This window comes from Ranitomeya imitator, chromosome 2 (assembly GCF_032444005.1).
Source record: "Ranitomeya imitator isolate aRanImi1 chromosome 2, aRanImi1.pri, whole genome shotgun sequence".
In the NCBI taxonomy this organism is placed as follows: domain Eukaryota; kingdom Metazoa; phylum Chordata; class Amphibia; order Anura; family Dendrobatidae; genus Ranitomeya; species Ranitomeya imitator.
Window position 1 is genome coordinate 456,541,254 of NC_091283.1, and position 22,567 is coordinate 456,563,820.

Consider the following 22,567-nt stretch of genomic DNA (forward strand, 5'->3'; position numbering starts at 1 on the left):
TATACAGAGATATACACACCTCATGTGTCTTCTCCATATACAGAGATATACACACCTCATGTCTCTTCTCCATATACAGAAATATACACACCTCATGGCTCTTTTCCTTCATATACAGAGATATACACACCTCTTGTCTTTTCTACATGTACAGACATATACACACCTCATGTCTCTTCTCCATATACAGAGATATACACACCTCATGTCTTTTCTACATGTACAGACATATACACACCTCATGTCTCTTCTCCTCCATATACAGACATATACACACCTCATGTCTCTTCTCCTCCATATACAGAGATATACACACCTCATGTCTCTTCTCCTCCATATACAGAGATATACACACCTCATGTCTCTTCTCCATATACAGAGATATACACACCTCATGTCTCTTCTCCATATACAGAGATATACACACCTCATGGCTCTTCTCCATATACAGAGATATACACACCTCATGTCTCTTCTCCATATACAGAGATATACACACCTCATGGCTCTTCTCCATATACAGAGATATACACACCTCATGTCTCTTCTCCATATACAGATATATACACACCTCATGGCTCTTCTCCATATACAGAGATATACACACCCCATGTCTCTTCTCCATATACAGAGATATACACACCTCATGGCTCTTCTCCATATACAGAGATATACACACCCCATGTCTCTTCTCCATATACAGAGATATACACACCTCATGGCTCTTCTCCATATACAGAGATATACACACCTCATGGCTCTTCTCCATATACAGAGATATACACACCCCATGTCTCTTCTCCATATACAGAGATATACACACCTCATGGCTCTTCTCCATATACAGAGATATACACACCCCATGTCTCTTCTCCATATACAGAGATATACACACCTCATGTCTCTTCTCCATATACAGAGATATACACACCTCATGTCTCTTCTCCATATACAGAGATATACACACCTCATGTCTCTTCTCCATATACAGAGATATACACACCCCATGTCTCTTCTCCATATACAGATATATACACACCTCATGGCTCTTCTCCATATACAGAGATATACACACCTCATGTCTCTTCTCCATATACAGAGATATACACACCTCATGGCTCTTCTCCATATACAGAGATATACACACCCCATGTCTCTTCTCCATATACAGAGATATACACACCTCATGTCTCTTCTCCATATACAGAGATATACACACCTCATGTCTCTTCTCCATATACAGAGATATACACACCTCATGTCTCTTCTCCATATACAGAGATATACACACCTCATGGCTCTTCTCCATATACAGAGATATACACACCTCATGGCTCTTCTCCATATACAGAGATATACACACCCCATGTCTCTTCTCCATATACAGAGATATACACACCTCATGTCTCTTCTCCATATACAGAGATATACACACCTCATGGCTCTTCTCCATATACAGATATACACACCTCATGTCTCGTCTCCTCCATATACAGAGATATACACACCTCATGTCTCTTCTCCATATACAGAGATATACACACCTCATGGCTCTTGTCCATATACAGAGATATACACACCTCATGTCTCGTCTCCTCCATATACAGAGATATACACACCTCATGTCTTTTCTACATGTACAGACATATACACACCTCCATGTTAGTTCTATATGATAAATGAACTGATAATTACTCTATAAATAAATATGTTATGTAATTTTACTAGTACAATAATATGTGCACTATGCAGAATCATATATTCCTATTAACCCCGTGGAGGAGAAAAAATATGTGGGATTCGGACACTGGCTCTGAGTCATATGTAGCAATAGCTGACATGGTAACATAATGACATAATGACACTGTGATGTGTTGCCATGGAAAAAAATAATTTTATTATCAGTACTATAAAGGTGTCACAAAATTATCTAAAATGCACTGAGGAAGCAGAAAAGAGATGGACAATACTATCTATCTATCTATCTATCTATCTATCTATCTATCTATCTATCTATCTATCTATCTATCCCATATCTATCTCATATCTATCTATCTATCTATCTATCTATCTATCCCATATCTATCTATCTATCTCATATCTATCTATCTATCTATCTATCTATCTATCCCATATCTATCTATCTATCCCATATCTATCTATTTATCTATCTATCTATCTATCTATCTATCTATCTATCTATCTATCTATCTATCCCATATCTATCTATCTATCTATCTATCTATCTATCTATCTATCTATCTATCTATCTATCTATCTATCTATCAGCTATCTATTTCTCTACAGTATCTATCCCATATCTATCTATCTAGTGGTTACTAAGGGAGATAACTATTTTTTACATTTAGAGGTGTTTCAGGAGAGAATTTTTCTATTTCAAAGTTTGTCTGTGTACAATATCATCATCAGTTCTAGCTGGTTAGTACATGTATCAGATGTTGCATGTTATCTTACTTACACTATCATACATGTATTATTGGTATTACTCAGGGCCGGACTGGCCATTTGGCAATTTTGGCAAATGCCAGAAGGGCCTGTCTGGTCATAGGGTGCACTGTCTGCTACGTTTTTAACAGAATCCGTGTTCTCCAGACCCCCATACTGTTAAGAATTGTGATGAAGCACAAAGTCGCTGACTCCGTCACTTACCCCAGCAGGCCACAGGTATCATTAGAAATATTGGTCTTGTAGAAAATCTCCCTTTCCTGCATCCAGGGTAATATTAGTAATATATCCCCATCTGGTTCATGGGGACTGGGACAACATGGGCCTGTGTGATTTCAAATGCCAGGATTGAATTTCATCCCCAGTCCGTACATTTTGACATGTGCCACATTGATTGTAGTCTTGTGCCAAATTTCCATTTTGCCACATTCTCCTGTTGTTTTCCCTTATACAAAGTGAGCTTGGTTGCATTTAAAAAAGTCTGAAAATAAATTTGCAAACTCAGTACAAGAGGGAGTTGTCATAAAAACTAGAGTTTTAGACAGAACTGTATTTGTCTACCGATGTGCCAAATTTTACAAACATTTTGAAACACCATTTAAATGTAGAACAAAACCTGATGGCTTCGACTCATCTATTATTTAAACAAACTATTTTGAAAATGACCTTAGTTCATAACCCCTAAAATCACTACCAAAAACTGCACATTTGGCGAGCTATCCTGAGCAAAATGCATCAGAACTATGTTGCAAATTGGCTAACTGTGCCAAAATATTGACTACATTGTGCCAAGTTTCTGCCGTGGCGTAAGGAGGAGAAATGTGTCCATGCACCAATGTGATACATATGGAGCAATCTAACCTTTAGATTAATATTTACTCTACATTAAATCACATTTTGGCTCACTAGTTCGACCACACTTAGAATACTGTGTACAGTTCTGGTCTCCGGTGTATAAGAAAGACATAGCTGAACTAGAGCGGGTGCAGAGAAGAGCGACCAAGGTTATTAGAGGACTGGGGGGTCTGCAATACCAAGATAGTTTATTACACTTGGGGCTATTTAGTTTGGAAAAACGAAGACTAAGGGGTGATCTCATTTTAATGCATAAATATATGAGGGGACAGTACAAAGACCTTTCTGATGATCTTTTTAACCCCTTCATGACCGGGGGATTTTTTGTTTTTCCATGTTCGTTTTTCGCTCCCCTCCTTCCCAGAGCCATAACTTTTTTATTTTTCCGTCAATTTGGCCATGTGAGGGCTTATTTTTTGCGGGACGAGTTGTACTTTTGAACGACATCATTGGTTTTAGCATGTCGTGTACTAGAAAACGGGAAAAAAATTCCAAGTGCGGTGAAATTGCAAAAAATCCCACATTGGTTTTTTGTTTGGCTTTTTTTGCTAGGTTCACTAAATGCTAAAAATGACCTGCCATTATGATTCTCCAGGTCATTACGAGTTCATAGACACCAAACATGACTAGGTTATTTTTTATCTAAGTGGTGAAAAAAAATTCCAAACTTTGCTAAAAAAAAAAAAAAAAAAATTGCGCCATTTTCCGATACTCGTAGCGTCTCCATTTTTCATCATCTGGGGTCGGTTGAGGGCTTATTTTTTGCATGCCGAGATGACGTTTTTAATGATAGCATTTCGGTGCAGATACGTTCTTTTGATCGCCCGTTATTGCATTTTAATGCAATGTCGCGGCGACCAAAAAAACGTAATTCTGGCGTTTCGAATTTTTTCCCCGCTACGCTGTTTAGCGATCAGGTTAATACTTTTTTTTAATTGATAGATCGGGCGATTCTGAGCGCGGCGATACCAAATATGCGTAGATTTGATATTTTTTTTATTGATTTATTTTGATTGGGGCGAAAGGGGGGTGATTTAAACTTTTATGTTTTTTTTATTTTTTTCACATTTTTTTAAACTTTTTTTTTTAACTTTTGCCATGCTTCAATAGCCTCCATGAGAGGCTAGAAGCAGGCATAGCACGATCGGCTCTGCTACATAGCAGCGATCTGCTGATCGCTGCTATGTAGCAGAATTGCACGTGTGCTGTGAGCGCCGACCACAGGGTGGCGCTCACAGCGACGGGCGATCAGTAACCATAGAGGTCTCTAGGACCTCTATGGTTACCATTCACAAGCATCGCCAACCCCCGATCATGTGACGGGGGTCGGCGATGACGTCATTTCCGGCCGCCCGGCCGGAAGCGGTAGTTAAATGCCGCTGTCTGCGTTTGACAGCGGCATTTAACTAGTTAATAGGTGCGGGCAGATCGCGATTCTGCCCGCGCCTATTACGGGCACATGTCAGCTGTTCAAAACAGCTGACATGTCCCGGCTTTGGTGCGGGCTCACCGCGGAGCCCTGCATCAAAGCAGGGGAGCCGGCATCGGACGGTATAGTACATCCGATGCCGGTAAGGGGTTAATCATAGACCTGAAACAGGGACAAGGGGGCATCCTCTACGTCTGGAGGAAAGAAGGTTTAAGCATAATAACAGATGCGGGTTCTTTACTGTAAGAGCAGTGAGACTATGGAACTCTCTGCCGTATGATGTTGTAATGAGTGATTCATTACTTAAATTTAAGAGGGGACTGGATACCTTTCTGGAAAAGTATAATGTTACAGGGTATATACACTAGATTCCTTGATAGGGCGTTGATCCAGGGAACTAGTCTGATTGCCGTATGTGGAGTCGGGAAGGAATTTTTTTCCCCAATGTGGAGCTTACTCTTTGCCACATGGGTTTTTTTTGCCTTCCTCTGGATCAACATGTTAGGGCATGATAGTTTAGGCTATGGGTTCAACTAGATGGACTTAAAGTCTTCCTTCAACCTTAATAACTATGTAACTTGGTGAGGCGGGTACCTATAGTAGTGGCAGACTGGCAGTGCTTCATAAGACTTTGCAAAGCTGCTTAATTTATTTATTTTACTTACTTATTCCGCAGCGCTTTACAGACATCATCATCACTGTCCCCATTGGGGCTCACAATCTACATTCCCTATCAGTATGTCTTTGGAATGTGGGAGGAAACCGGAGAACCTGGAGGAAACCCACGCAAACACGGGGAGAACATACAAACTCCTAGCAGATGTTGTCCTTGGAGGGATTTGAACCCAGGAATCCAGTGTTGCAAGGCTGCAGTTCTAACCACTGAGCCACCATCCAGTGCTAACCACTGAGTTACTGTGCTACATGCTTTATAAATGTGATTTTACATGCATGACTAGTTCATAGGGAAAGCTAAAGGAGAAAATGTCTAGGAATTTTCTCCCTACCACCTAGTTATTTTCTGTCCTTTCTAGATACTCTTGGCAGCAGGACTAGAAATACATAGCTGTTTCAGTATGCATGTTCATTGCCAAAGAGAGATAGTGATAAGTAGCTACCAAACACATGGGAGAGACTTATCTGTAGTAGCAGGCATGATAAAATACAACATTCTGAGCCTTGTTTGCCCTAACGGTGGGATGGACCCAAACATATCAGTGAGAGTCGCCTTTAAGTTGTTAGCCCATGGTCTTCCACTAACCATCATTTGGCTCTGTGCATGTGTCAGTATACTGAAGTAAACATGGACAATATTTATTTATTTTACTCACTTATATAGCATCATTAATTCCACAGTGCTTTACATACATTATCATCATTGTCCCCATTGGGGCTCACAATCTAAATTCCCTATCGGTATGTCTTTGGAATGTGGGAGGAAACCGGAGAACCCGAAGGAAACCCACATAAACCCGGGGAGAACATACAAACTCCTTGCAGATGTTGTCCTTGGTAACATCAGGTCTATATGTCGTTATGGAATTTAGGTTTAAATGTGGCGCCATAGGTCATCCTAAATGTCATGTGTTTGCTGCGTTTTGATCGGTTGCATTTGCTGTGATATTTAATACAGAATCGATATTGCACAATTCATACAATGTAGCTAAGGAGAAACATCCTGACAGTCACCAGTGGGTCATCATCCAAGTATAAAGGCAGGAAAAGCTGGAGTTGGTACAGCCACAGGGCAGACATACTATAGATGCATTATGCATATCATGTGTCACATAATATTAAACTGTCCTCACAACAGACAGAATCAATAAACCACAATGGAGAAAACTAATATGCTCCATGCTGCAGTCAGAGATGTGGAGGCTGCAAGGGGAATATGATTAATCTGATGTAAATGAAAGAGTAAGTGCCAATATGAGTCTTTAAAGATCTCCGATTAGCCATTTGGGACAGATTAGGGAATGTATCTAGTTGATATGATATTTCAATGGTCTTCAACTGTAGCTCTCCGGAGGGCTGTTGTAAAACTAATGCTCTCAGCATGGACTAATAGTCTGCATCTCCTGTTGTCTTTTCATGCACAGCAGGAGAGCTACACATAGATCAAGACTTTTTAACCTGAGGGCATTAAACCCCCAAATGGTCCCTTGAGAGGCCCCAGTAGGTACATAAAGTAACTCTGAAATTGCATAGATGCTCCATACTGCTCCAAAATATTACATTTATTCTGATTTCTTTAGACTACCCAAGAGGTCTGTAGACTGAAAAGGGTTAAGAACATCAGTCTTAAACTAATATTCTTAACTAAAATACAAGAACAATAGTCTGGTGGCCTACATCTAAAGAGGAATGGATAACCCTACATACTTACCTGAATTACAGTCTTGAAGGAAGACATTTCCACAATCCTGGTGCAGACAAGGTGGTCGGGGTCTTCTATGCCCAAGCCATAGGTTTCCCCCATAGTAAATATCATAGGAGTTGCCAGAAGAAGAGACGCTAGCCAGATAAAAGTAATGAGCTTCTTAGTCCGGCTCCTGGACATGATACTTTTGGCTTTGAATGGGTGGCACATGGCCATGTACCTCTCCACACTGAGACTGGCAATGTTGAGGGCAGTAGCATAGGTGCAGGCATCTCTTAAAAAGTAGTAACCCTTGCACACTGCGTTGCCAAAAGCCCAGGGGTGATGGACCCAGATGAAGTTATACAGTTCAATGGGCATGCTGAGGATAAGTATGAGGAGGTCAGAGAGTGCCAGGCTGGCCAGATGGTAGTGGACAGTGCTCTGCAGGTTCTGCAAGGATTTCTTCCTCACTAGGGTGTAGGCAGTGATAATGTTGCCAGTGCAGCCAACCACAAATAAGAATAAGTATACGATGGTCACAAGGATCTTGGAATAGATGTCTGTGTTGACATCTAGGTCTCCCTCTGCCATAACATGCTGGGTGCTGATGTTTGTGATGTTCATGAGGAATGTGGTGGGTACTACAAAGTCCTGAGCATGAAGAGACTGCACCCCATCTGCCAGAGGAACCTGCAGAGTTGCGTTAAAGTGCATGGTGAAGCTTAGATGAAGCAGGGTCTTGTGTTTGAATCAGCAAAATTGCTTCTTGTCTGGTTAAGGATAGAAAGGAGATCTTCACTCTGGAGCAAACCCTTTACCTGGGATGTCCATCAATATGCAGGGGAACCTTCACAAGGGTTGACCATCAACAGGCACAGAAACCTTCATAAGGGTTGACCATCAGCAGGCAGATGAATCTTTACAAGGGTTGACCATCAACAGACTGAAAAACCTTCACAAATGTTGACCATCAACAGGCAGGAAACGCTGGTCTTCAGCCACTTCCAAAAATGTGGAAAGCATCAGACAGGACTTGGGTGGAGAAAACCTTGACTCTTCTTCATCCTCTTCTTCACTCCTCTGTCCCTCCCTGGTTCCATAGTCGTCTTCTTAATCTTTTCATTCACAGAACCTGCCTCTTTTAGCCCACTCACCAGTCCTCCCTTCCCCACCCCTCACTGAGCAGTCTCTTTTCCTGGTATACTGTGCTCATTTCCTTTCCCTCTATAGTCTATGTGCTTCTGTGTCGTCTTCCCCCTTGCTCCAGTGATTTTCTCTGGCTGTTCTCTCTCCTTTCCCTCTCCCTCCTTCTTCTTCACTCTTTTCTCTCTCACTCTGTACTTATGCTTAAATGCTGGAATGCAAAGCAGGTAAGACCTTGTAATACAATATTACTGGTGCAAGGTAATTGTCCTATAGTTGATGATCCATAGAAAGATACATACATGACAGAAAGATTAGATAGATAGACAGATATATATGAGATAGATAGATAGATATTGGATAGCTATATATTAGATAGATAGATAGATATTAGATAGATAGATATGGGATAGATAGATAGATAGATAGATAGATAGATAGATAGATAGATAGATAGATAGATATGGGATAGAGAGATAGATAGATAGATAGATAGATAGATAGATAGATATGGGATAGATAGATATTGGATAGAGAGATTGATAGATAGATGGATAGATAGATATGGGATAGATAGGTAGATATAGAGATAGATAGATAGATAGATAGATAGATATGGGATAGATAGATATTGGATAGAGAGATAGATAGATAGATAGATAGATAGATGGATAGATAGATATGGGATAGATAGGTAGATATAGAGATAGATAGATAAATATGGGATAGATAGATAGATAGATATGGGATAGATAGAGTTAGATAGATAGAGAGTGAGAGAGATAGATATTCGATAGATAGATAGATAGATAGATAGATAGATAGATAGATAGATAGATAGATAGCCCAAGGTCATCACCAACAGTTGTACATATTATTGTAAGGCAGTAAATAAATGTTTTATTGTTTTGTGAAATTATTTTATTTTCCTGGTCTGAGTAGAAAACAAGATTTTAAAAAGCAAAAATTAAATATTTTTGCTTTCTATAAAAATGTTGAATAAAGCCATTATCCATTCATTCTGTTTTTCATGTTCACTTTGCAAAACAGACCTTGAAACAGAGTGACATTTACAGATATACTGCTGAAAACAATAATATGACGTAGAGAAGAGATAAAAAGAATGGATAGGTATGAGTTAAAAGCAAAATAGACAGTCAAAGGTGCAAAAAGATAGACATGGGAGAGATGAGAGATAGAGTGATAGATACATAGATAAGATATAGATAGATATTAGGAGATAGACAGATATGAGATCGATGGATAGATAGATATGAGATAGATGGATAGATAGATTAGGTAGGTAGACAGAAAGATATATTAATACTGTATATCGATAGATAAATTGATTGATACATTATAGACAAGAGACAGACAGGAGACGGACAGATAGATCATACTTATTTATTGGCTATGCGTTATGTTTGTGTGCTTATTCCAGTGCCCTTGTCCCAGTATTACGACATGATCACTGGAGCAGAAATGCAGCAATATTCCTGGATTGCTCTGCAAGGGGTGTAGGAAAGAGTCACCTTTGCAGGGAAATTTCTTGCCGTTCAGGTTGGGGGGATAAATGACAGAATGACATCAGGTGATTGTCAGTATCATGTAGGGAAATCAATTACAAAAGGTTAAGGAGCCGCTGGCAGAGTGCCCCCCACTCTGCTGTAATGTGGTGTTTCAAGTTACAATATTCATTTCTTCCAGCATGACCATTATAAGTGGGAAACATTGTAACTTGAGACCATACTATAACTCTATGGAAAACTAGTAATTGGTTTAAAAGTTTTCATAATAAGAAAAATGGGAATTTTTTCTTAGAATATTATTTTTCCACTCCCCTTTGATCAAATTGTGAATGAATAAGGTGTTGGAGAGAGCCAGTGTTCCGGATCTCGTGGCTGCAGCAGAGAGCAGGTACAATGAGCGCCTCTGGCACCGGAGGACCTGTCCGGCATTACACAGATGACATTAATCTTTTTAATAATAATCTTTATTTTTTTTTTTTATATAGCGCTAACATATTCCGCAGCGCTTTACAGTTTGCACACATTATGATCGCTGTCCCCGATGGGGCTCACAATCTAAATTCCCTATCAGTATGTCTTTGGAATGTGGGAGGAAACCGGAGTACCCGGAGGAAACCCACGCAAACACAGGGAGAACATACAAACTCTTTGCAGATGTTGTCCAAGGTGGGATTAGAACCCAGGACTCCAGCACTGCAAGGCTGCCGTGCTAACCACTGAGCCACCGTGCTGCCCATGTGTAACCCTTAATGATGGAGCTGCAGAGATATTAATTGCTTAGTTTTTCACACAGAATTGAACACTTGGTGTTTCAGCAGGATAAAGCTTTGTTTCCAATTTAATGAGAGGGCACATTTCCAAAAATAAGTGATTGTCCAAAGCAAAGAGAAAAAACATGGATAACTCTTACAGATAAAGCAGATCCTCCCGTGTAAAAGTCAGAGAGCTGCTGGAAGCCATAAATCGCTGTCTATGTAAAAGAAACATAATAAAAAGACATAATGCAGTTCATCCTGGCCCATCTATTACATGACATGTAGTACCACACTGTGCAGTAGAGAGGCGCCACCAGACAGTCAAACAGTGCTGGCATGTCAGTACTACCAGCGAAATACCTATGATGATTGGTGAGATCCAGAGGTGTAGCTATGATTTTGGTTCAGGTGGGCGAAACTTCTGAGTGGACCCCTAACCAGGTAGCCTTTATTACAACTCGGTGATGTGCCCTAATACTGGAGGAAAACCTCAGCAGATGACCGCGCTGTTACTGAAGATAATCTCTATATAAAGACCAATATGAAAATTACCGCCATATAGTCAGTGGTAGATACCGGTCCTACAGATCATATAAGTGATCACAGCACAGTTACAGATAATGACTGACCGCTGATGTTCTTTCTAATAGAAACGTTCACTTTTCCCGTCTTTTCCATCTGGCCCAGACCGACATGACAACTTCTTCCAGCCAGGACTCATTTGCACAGATTACAACAAAGACACATTTCACTTCTCACATTCCAGCCCCATCACCATCTATTCCCAACCTGCACAAACTCCTCATCCTGCTGATACCCCAATGCTGAGCCGCTGCTGCCATATGTGTCCCTATTACTGCATCTGCTGTGTGGTACTATGTGCCCTATAAATTCTAAAGCAACCTTCTAGAATACAATAATGCAAGTGCCCTAGAAAACCGTGCCAACATTTTGTCCCCTAAAAAGTAATGCCCTGTGTGTACCCTTTGGACAGTCAGAGTAACTCGAATTCCCTATAACAATAAGTGCCCACTTTACATTTAATAATGTCCCGAGTCTCCCCCCTGTAAAGCTCCCCTATACACAGTATGATGCTCTCTTATACATAGTATAATGCCCCCTCACTGTATATATACTGACCTCTTAATATCCCCCAAACTGTTTAATGGCTTCAACACTGTATGATGGCCCCCTCACTGTAATTTCCACACTGTATGATGGCCCCCTAGATAACCTCCATATAGCATAATACATCACATAGTCCTCAATATAGTATAATCCACTCCACATACTGTAGGTCTCCATATAGTATAATGCACTCCCCATAGGCAGACTCTATATTGCATAATACATTCCCCATAGGCAGACTCTATATCATATAATACACTCCCCATAAGCCTCCATATAGTATATGTGCTCCCCATAGGTCTTCATATAATATACTGCACTCCCCATAGGCAGACTATATAGTATAATGCAACCCCCATAGGCAGACTTTGTAGTATAATGTACCCCCCATAGGCAGACTATATAGTATAATGCACCCCCCCATAGGCAGACTCTATAGTGTAATGCAGCCCCTAAAATAACGCAGCCCCATAGGCAGACTGTAAAGTATAATATTTCCCCCATAGGCAGACTCTATAGTATAATGCACTCCCCATAGGCAGACTATACAGTATAGTATAATGCACACCCCAGAGGCAGACTCTATAGTGTAATGCAGCCCCTAATATAATGCACCCCCATAGGCAGCCTCTATAGCATAATGCACCCCCATAGGCAGCCTCTATAGCATAATGCACCCCCATAGGCAGCCTCAATAGTGTAATGCACCCCCATAGATAGCCTCTAGAGTATAATGCACCCCCATAGGCAGACTCTATAGTGTAATGCACCCCCATAGGCAGCCTCTATAACATAATTCACTCCCATAGGCTGCCTCTATAGTATAATGCATCCCCATAGGCAACCTTCATAGTGTAATGCAGCCCCATAGGCAGACTCTATAGTATAATGCAGCCACATAGGCAGACTCTAAATTGTAATGCAACCCCCATAGGTAGCCTCTATAGCATAATGCATCCCCATAGGCAGCCTCTGTAGTGTAATGCAGCCTCATAAAAAAGAAATACTTACCTCTCTGCCTCCTGATTCCTCTGTTGCTCCGAGCTCCCGCTTATCTCCGGACCGCAGGTGCCGAGTAGTGATGTCATCGCGCCCACTGTCAGTGTCGGCGTCGGTGACAGAGGGTTGTTGGGAGAGGGAGCATAACGCTCCTTCTCTCATCAGTGCGGTCAGCTGTATAGGCTAGATGCTGATACAGTTAGTCTTGCGATGATGGGCGGGGGGCTCACTGCTGGCACTGAGCCCCCCATCGCCTGCTGTGGGGCCCTATAGCGGCTGGGTGGCAGAGCAGGGAGATCGATTCTCCATGCTCTGCCACAAATTGTAACTGTATCGGCGCAATGTGCACGCTGATACAGTTACAGTAGCGTAGCTCCGGGTGGGCCCCCTCAGAACACGGGGCCTGGGACGACCGCCCAATCTGACCCCCTTCCCGGTAGCTATGCTACTGGCGAGATCAATCAGTCTGTTGCATAATTGTGTGTTGAATTTCGGTCACTATGTCTCAGATAAGACGATTGTATGTTCAGACAATTGTGAATATACCAATTATACCATTATACCTAGTGGGAGCACTGGAGATGTGACAGCTCCAGTATCAACAATAGCATGGAAACTTCACTCATGTAGCCGTGATATTAATGGGCAAACACATCGCACATGCCTTGTGTCTGCCAAGAAACGCTCTGCGGTATGTGCAGCCTGCGAGCTGATAGAAAACATCGCGTGTCATCCGCTCACTCGTAGAAGATTCGGTAATATCACTGAGAGCGGCCTTATGGTTTAAAATGTGCGTCCTGTTTGCCACAATTTCCTGCATATTTTACAAACTTATAGTTGTTCTTTATCTGTTATTACACCTTGAATTGTCATTTGCAGGTGCTTTCGGGCTCTCGTGTGCTCAGAGAAAGGTCTCCTTCATATGTGGCATCTGTTTTTTCCGGTACTGGTTTTCTATGGACGTGTAAAGGGGGACTTAGGGAGTGAAGCAAGAAAGAAGGCGTAAGAAGCATTTTTGTCTGTATGGGATTGCAGTTTGGGAGACTGAGTTGATGATAATACTCACCTCCATGGCTACAATTCAGCTCACTATGACTGCAAAGGAGAGCAAAGGTGATTATAAAGGAATCGTGACAACAGAAAACGACCTATTATTTAAATCAGGTTTTTATGTTCAATGTATATTTAAAACTTTTGATTTTTTTTCTATATTAAAAAAAAATCAGAAATCGTATTATTTTGACAGTGGCCACTAGGCTTCATACTATACTAATATTTCCTGTTAGGTACAGAAGACTTTTCAGCAGTGTCATTATCACCACAGACAGATTGTCACACCTCGGTTTATAGTAGATAACACAGGATCCACCATTCACAATACTTCAATAGAATTCAGTAGGGTTCGACTTCGGTTTATTTCCGCTAATGTCCGTATGCCCAAGAGTAAGTATCAATCCATTGTATTGTTTTCACTTTCTTAGTTTAGAAAAAGTGCTTTAGTCTTTTTGCCAATGAGAGTGTCCGATGCACCATCACGCTTATGTAACTACATATTTTTATGTTGATTCACAGTGGACTAACTTGAAGCTTGTTGATTCAATGCAAAATCTTCAATGAGGCCCCCAACGAACACAGGTCTTTAGTAGTAATAGTCTTTTCATATGGGGCAAAAGGACCTTTGTTGCCCCCCCTAGTCTCTTTGGCTTGGGCGTGATTGGAACCCCTGCGCCTATTATAATTATGTCCCGGTTGATTGACAGTGCGCATTTACTTGGGTAAAGTGCTGTCTGAACTGAATCTCCGACTCTACAAGTGCGCATTGACTCTGCAGGAGCCGTATGGGTGCCCACAGTGTCAGTCTTTGAGTGCTGCCATCTCTCTCTTGTTTCTGTAGTGGTTGCTTGCTACATAAGGAGGTGTAAAAGGAGAGAGTGCTGATAGCGCGCCTGTCCCTGTAATGTGCGCTTGTTTGCTGGACTCTTGCAGTGTCAGTCAGGGCCGGATTTAAGAGGTGGGTGGCCCGGGGCCCATTTTGGAGGGTGGCCCATTTTTCAAGGTGCTGCAATATGTAATGCAAAAACACAAAATGAAACGAACGCAAGTTTATTTACAAAAATCATTTACGCAGAGTAATTTAGGTAAAATCATTCATTTTTTCCAATCCGGGCACTTTCCTTGATTTGTGTGCTGCAAAATCACTAATGATGTCACTAAAGTCTAATTCACACAGTATATCTGACAATGTCAACCCTTGAAGTCCTGAAAGGGCTTTAAAGATTAAAACATGTACATATGTATGTATGTATATTGTAGAAATTTGGGCTGTCTATATCAAAGACAGCTGCTGGGCTCTATATGTCAGAGGCTTCTGCTGGGCTCTATATGTCAGAGGCTTCTGCTGGGCTCTATATGTCAGTGGCTTCTGCTGGGCTGTATATGTATGAGAAGCTTCTGCTGGGCTCTATATGTATGAGAGGTTTCTGCTGGGCTGTATATGTATGAGAGGCTCCTGCTGAGCTGTATATATATGAGGGGCTTCTGCTGGGCTGTATATGTATAAGAGGCTTCTGCTGGGCTCTATATGTATGAGAGGTGTCTGCTGGGCTGTATATATATATGAGGGGCTTCTGCTGGGCTGTATATGTAGGAGAGGCTTCTGCTGGGCTGTATATGTATGAGAGGCTTCTGCTGGGCTGTATATATATGAGGGGCTTCTGCTGGGCTGTATATGTATGAGAGGCTTCTGCTGGGCTCTATATGTCAGAGGCTTCTGCTGGGCTCTATATGTATGAGAGGCTTCTGCTGGGCTGTATATATATGATGTGCTTCTGCTGGGCTCTATATTTCAGAGGCTTCTGCTGGGCTCTATATGTATAAGAGGCTTCTGCTGGGCTGTATATGTATGAGGGGCTTCTGCTGGGCTCTATATGTCAGAGGCTTCTGCTGGGCTGTATATGTATGAGAGGCTTCTGCTGGGTTCTATATGTCAGAGGCTTCTGCTGGGCTGTATATGTATGAGAGGCTTCTGCTAGGCTCTATATGTCACAGGCTTCTGCTGGGCTGTATATGTATGAGAGGCTTCTGCTGGGCTGAATGTGCATGAGAGGCTTCTGCTGGGCTGTATATATATGAGGGGCTTCTGCTGGGCTGTATATCCCTACTGGGGTGGGTGGCTTTAATATCCCTACTGACACCAGCCAGCCAGCCAGCAGCCTTCAAGCTACTGGCCCTTACTTCATCCTTTGGACTCACTCAGTGGTCCTCCACAGCCACCCACACAGATGGACATACACTAGACCTCATCTTCACCCGCCTCTGTTCCTTATCTAATCTCACAACCTCTCCCTTCCCCCTATCTGACCACCATCTACTCACCTTCTCATCCTTGTCCTCCACACCTGCCCCCCATGTCCAGCCATTACCACATCCTCGCAGAAACCTCGCACATCTAGACATTCACAGACTATCAGACTCTCTCCTACCCCTGTCCTCCATATATTCACGACACGGACAGCGCCACCGCTTTCTATAACTCCACCCTCACATCAGCCATAGACTCAGTCGCCCCTCTCATGCATGGCACAGTGCGACGAACCAATAGGCAACCTTGGCATAACAATCTCACAAAAAATTTCGACAAGCATCCAGGGTTGCGGAGCGGCGTTGGAAGGAAACACGCCTGCCAGACGACTTCACTGCTTTCAAACAAGCTACATTTGACTTCAAATTAGCCCTCACCTCTGCTAAACAGACCTATTTCATTAACCTTGTATCTTCACTATCCTACAACCCAAAACAACTATTCAGCACATTTACCTCCCTCCTCCGCCCACCACTGCCACCTCCAACTCCCCTCATCTCCTCCGAGGACTTTGCCACCTACTTCAAAAACAAGATAGACCAAACAAGGCTAACCTTTACTGTTCCATCACCCCAACCACTCCATATACCAGACCTCTGCCCTTCCCTAATAATCTCCCTCTCCAACATCACTGAAGGAGAGCTTACCCGCCTCTTTTCCAAATCGCACCTCACCACCTGTGCACATGACCCCATCCCCTCCCACCTGCTCCCCAACCTCACTAACATGCTCATTCCAGCCCTAACCCATCTCTTCAACCTATCGCTATTTTCTGGTACCTTCCCCTCGTAGCCAGGTCCCTACACTTTCAATAGTTTCTCTTTTGTTAAATGTTCCTTATCATTAGAAATGGTTCACAGCAAAGAGACGTGCATTTGACATGTTTTGAGATATTTATCCCTATATTGGTGGGAGGCCCCCGCTTGGTGGGTGGCCCAGGGCCCGGGCCCCTTGGGCCCACTCCTAAATCCAGGCCTAGTGTCAGTGCGCATGCTGAGAGCCAGAGACTCAGTACAGGTAGAGCGAGGGAGCCCTATCAATCAACATAAGAGGTGGAGCGCAGAGAGGGTACAATGTTACACCAAGCAATCTCATTTTCATAAGAAAGAAAAAATTTTTTACGAATAACTAAGAAAGTGAAAAATATACTGCAAAGATGATCTTTATATATCTGATACACTTTAATTTATAATTCATTCAGAAGGGCTGAAGAAGCCAAATCAAGCAGAGTGATGCCAGAGTATCATGTGCCAGGTAACTAATCAGGATGATGGGCAGGAGGCTCCATACTCCACTGTGCTGCTATTCTCATTGATACAGAATAACAATGTGATTAAGAACAAAAAGTCAAAAATAAATGAGTAATATCCTACATGGAAATCCTCATTACCCGCTCACTCGCACTCCTGATGCTGCAGAGAGGGTGTTATAAGGGCATAGGATGAGACTAATTAGCGTACTAGTATTCGGATATAGCAGAGGTAAGGTTTTTTGTAGCTGAATTTTAAGAAGATATAATGTAGCACTTTTAGAAACATCATATTTTACCATGAGATGTGCCAAATGGCAAACTCAGCTGCACTGAAGATGTATGTGCGGAACGCGTCAAACCCATAAAATCAAGTACAAATTCATCACCGGTACTTTATCTATGATCATTCATACTTTTGGGCTAAGGACTTTCCTTAATATTTATAAGGTCATCCAATATTGAGTTTCAATTCCTCACTATTTTCAACATCTCTTCTTGCTGTCAGTGAATAGAAATGTGTTCGACTGCTGCAAAGACATCTGAGAGTTTTTTGCAATTGTGTCCAATCTAGAAGAAGCCCTCCTAATAACCTAATAATGATAGTTTGTTACAGTGTTTCAAATTAAGGACAGATAGATTTCCATTATTACAAAAACTAAATTTGTTTTTCCCTTTCGTACTGATCTAAGTACAGTATAGAAGTCTATGTTTCTATAAGTCTCTATCATTGGACATATGCAAAAGACTAGTATTGCAGTCAGATACACCATCAGGGAGCGTGTAATCAGGTGCCAAAGGGTCACATAAAATACTGTCTCCATCATATTTAAAATGGGGTACTTGGAGATAAAACTAATGACAGCTAATGAGATGAACAATTCAGGGCAAAGAGTCAGATGATAGATAGTTAGTAGTAGCAGGAAAATAAATTAGGATGAAGAAAGATAGCGCAAAGTGAATGACTCCAAGTCATGAGATCACCAATCATTAACACTATCATTGTCCCAAAAGGAGACTTGACTATGAACCTAGACAAATGAAAGGTCATAGGTTGTCTAGTTAATTGACATCAAGTTGTCAATTCCTACAGTGTCTTAAAGCTCAGCAGTACTAATAATAAAAAGCAGAAGATTTTAGAGTTTAAATATAATGCTGTCAAATTTCTAATTCCTTAGTACTATTATAATACTGCCCCTTATGTACAAGAAAACAACTACTATAATACTTCCTCCCTAAGTGCAAGAATATAACAACTATGAAACTGCCCCTATGTACAAGAATATAACAACTATAATACTTCCTGTGTTCTATAATATAACTACCATAATCTACTATAATACAGCCCCTATATAAAAGAATATAATTGCTATAATACTGCCCCTATGTACAAGAATGTAACTACTATAATACTGCCCCTATGTACAAGAATATGACTACTATAATACTGCCCCTATCTACAAGAACATAACTACTATAATACTGCCCCTATGTACAAGAATATGACTACTATAATACTGCCCCTATCTACAAGAATATAACTACTATAATTCTGCCCTTATATACAAGAATATAACTACAATAATACTGCTCCTATATACAAGAATATAACTACTATAATACTGCTCCTATGTACAATAATGTAACTACTATAATACTGCCCCTATGTACAAGAATATGACTACTATAATACTGCCCCTATCTACAAGAACATAACTACTATAATACTGCCCCTATGTACAAGAATATGACTACTATAATACTGCCCCTATCTACAAGAATATAACTACTATAATACTGCCCCTATCTACACGAATATAACTACTATAATACTGCCCCTATGTAGAGGAATATAATTACTATAATACTGCCCCTATATACAAGAATATAACTACAATAATAGTGCTCCTATGTACAAGAATATAACTACTATAATACTGCTCCTATGCACAAGATTATAACTACTATAATACTGCTCCTATGTACAAGAATATAAGTGCTATAATACTGCCACTATGTACATGAATATAATTATGATCATACTGCCTGATAATCTGATATACATGAAAATATCTACATCTACTACTGTACTGCTCTTTATGTACAATATTATAACTACTATAATACTGCTCCCTATGTACAAGAATATAACTACTATAATACTGCCCCCCTATGTACAAGAATATAACTACTATAATACTGCTCCCTATGTACAAGAATATAACTACTATAATACTGCCCCCATGTACAAGAATATAACTACTATAATACTGCCCCTATGTACAAGAATATAACTGCTATAATACTGCCCCTTTGTACAAGAATATAACTACTATAATACTGCCCCTATGTACAAGAATATAACTACTATAATACTGCTCCTATGTACAAGAATATAACTACCATAATACTGCTCCCTATGTACAAGAATATAACTACTATAATACTGCCTCCAATGTACAAGAATATAATTGCTAAAGTATAATACTGTCACTATGTACAAGAATATAACTACTATTATACTGCTCCTATGTACAAGAATATAACTACTATAATACTGTCCCTATGTACAAGAATATAACTACTATAATACTGCTCCCTATGTACAAGAATATAACTACTATAATACTGTCACTATGTACAAGAATATAACTACTATAATACTGCCCCTATGTGCAAGAATATAACTACTATAATACTGTCACTATGTACAAGAATATAACTACTATAATACTGCCCCTATGTGCAAGAATATAACTACTATAATACTGTCACTATGTACAAGAATATAACTACTATTATACTGCTCCTATGTACAAGAATATAACTACTATAATACTGTCCCTATGTACAAGAATATAACTACTATAATACTGCTCCCTATGTACAAGAATATAACTACTATAATACTGTCACTATGTACAAGAATATAACTACTATAATACTGCCCCTATGTGCAAGAATATAACTACTATAATACTGTCACTATGTACAAGAATATAACTACTATAATACCTCTCCTATGTACAAGAATATAAGTGCTATAATACTGCCACTATGTACATGAATATAATTATGATCATACTGCCTGATAATCTGATATACATGAAAATATCTACATCTACTACTGTACTGCTCTTTATGTACAATATTATAACTACTATAATACTGCTCCCTATGTACAAGAATATAACTACTATAATACTGCCCCCCTATGTACAAGAATATAACTACTATAATACTGCTCCCTATGTACAAGAATATAACTACTATAATACTGCCCCCATGTACAAGAATATAACTACTATAATACTGCCCCTATGTACAAGAATATAACTGCTATAATACTGCCCCTATGTACAAGAATATAACTACTATAATACTGCCCCTATGTACAAGAATATAACTACTATAATACTGCTCCTATGTACAAGAATATAACTACCATAATACTGCTCCCTATGTACAAGAATATAACTACTATAATACTGCCTCCAATGTACAAGAATATAATTGCTAAAGTATAATACTGTCACTATGTACAAGAATATAACTACTATTATACTGCTCCTATGTACAAGAATATAACTACTATAATACTGTCCCTATGTACAAGAATATAACTACTATAATACTGCTCCCTATGTACAAGAATATAACTACTATAATACTGTCACTATGTACAAGAATATAACTACTATAATACTGCCCCTATGTGCAAGAATATAACTACTATAATACTGTCACTATGTACAAGAATATAACTACTATAATACTGCCCCTATGTGCAAGAATATAACTACTATAATACTGTCACTATGTACAAGAATATAACTACTATTATACTGCTCCTATGTACAAGAATATAACTACTATAATACTGTCCCTATGTACAAGAATATAACTACTATAATACTGCTCCCTATGTACAAGAATATAACTACTATAATACTGTCACTATGTACAAGAATATAACTACTATAATACTGCCCCTATGTGCAAGAATATAACTACTATAATACTGTCACTATGTACAAGAATATAACTACTATAATACCTCTCCTATGTACAAGAATTTAATTACTATTATACTGCCCTCTATGTACAAGAATATAACTACTATAATACTGTCACTATGTACAAGAATATAACTACAATAATACTGCCCCTATGTACAAGAATATAACTACTATAATACTGCCCCCTATGTACAAGAATATAACCGCTATAATACTGCCCTCTATATACAAGAATATAACTACTACTGTATAGTACTTTCTCATATGTACAAGAATATAACTGCTATAGTAATGTTTCTTCTGTACAAGAATATGCTGCAATACTGCCCCCTATATTCAGCAGTTCTTCTCAGTCAGCACATGGCTCATAAATCTGCTACTGTTATTTGGATTGACGTGAGCCTTGGAGTAATGACCATGTCCTTGGTCTGTCCATGTATGAATCTGCTGATATCGGGAGTATGAGTTAGAGCTCTGACAGTTTTCTTATGTATCTTTTTCCTTCTTGATTTCTGTTTCAAATGAAGATTTTCACCCACAAGAAATGTTCTGAGTCATCTCCACAAATCTGTCCACACATGGTGATTTGCAATTACAATATCACAAAGCCCAGAGGGCTGTTTACAGAAGGCAGAGCAGAGTGCCGGACTCATCAGTGCAACTGAAGAAAGAAAGAACCCAAATAATCCCCTTAATGCTCTGACATGTCACACTTTACTGACTGCTACAAGACCGCAGGCCTCCTCCTGTGACTCTGCTTGGGATTCTATGAAAATATTGAAAGATCTTCTTTGCAATGATAATTCACCTTTTATCGGCCCTTCAGTTTAACATTGACATATGGTAAATCTTTAGTGCTCATAGATCCTTTTTCCTTACATTTTAAAATTGAGTGATACACCTGTGGATGCCTGAAATCTCCACTAGGGGGAGATTAGTGCATTCCATGCACTATGGAAACAGTATGCAGTAAGCTCATAAGCTCCCTCTGGTGGTAGCTTCAGGCAGGTTGAATTTGTATTATTTATGCATATGCATATCACTGCTACTCTTTTAATTTTATTTTAAAATAAATAGTATGAAGTAAGCTCTCTTAAAATGTGGTATGATGTTAAAACTTTAATTTGAAGGGGTATTTCCATCTCAAACATTTATTGATATCCACAGGACATGCCATAAATGTCTGATAGATGTGGGTACCACCTCTTGGGTTCACATTAATCTCACTTCACTCCCTTGTCAATGTAATTGATAAGTTGCCACACTATTTAC

The 22,567-nt window shown here is 40.0% G+C and overlaps 1 protein-coding gene and 1 long non-coding RNA gene across 2 annotated transcripts in view; one reads left to right on the top strand and one right to left on the bottom strand.

Annotated features, from left to right (window-relative positions):
* The window catches only part of NTSR1 (neurotensin receptor 1), a 281,156-nt gene extending 272,801 nt beyond the window's left edge, over positions 1-8,355 (bottom strand). The window contains exon 1 of the mRNA XM_069751164.1: positions 7,137-8,355. Within this exon, the coding sequence (XP_069607265.1) occupies positions 7,137-7,826 (690 nt within the window). The 5' untranslated portion in view covers positions 7,827-8,355. The remainder of the gene's footprint in view (positions 1-7,136) is intronic.
* LOC138664455 (uncharacterized) lies at positions 8,346-22,292 on the top strand. Its single transcript, XR_011318348.1, has 3 exons — positions 8,346-8,482; positions 13,546-13,779; positions 21,823-22,292. It is a non-coding gene; the product is annotated as an uncharacterized lncRNA (long non-coding RNA).
* The last annotated feature ends 275 nt before the right edge of the window (positions 22,293-22,567 follow it).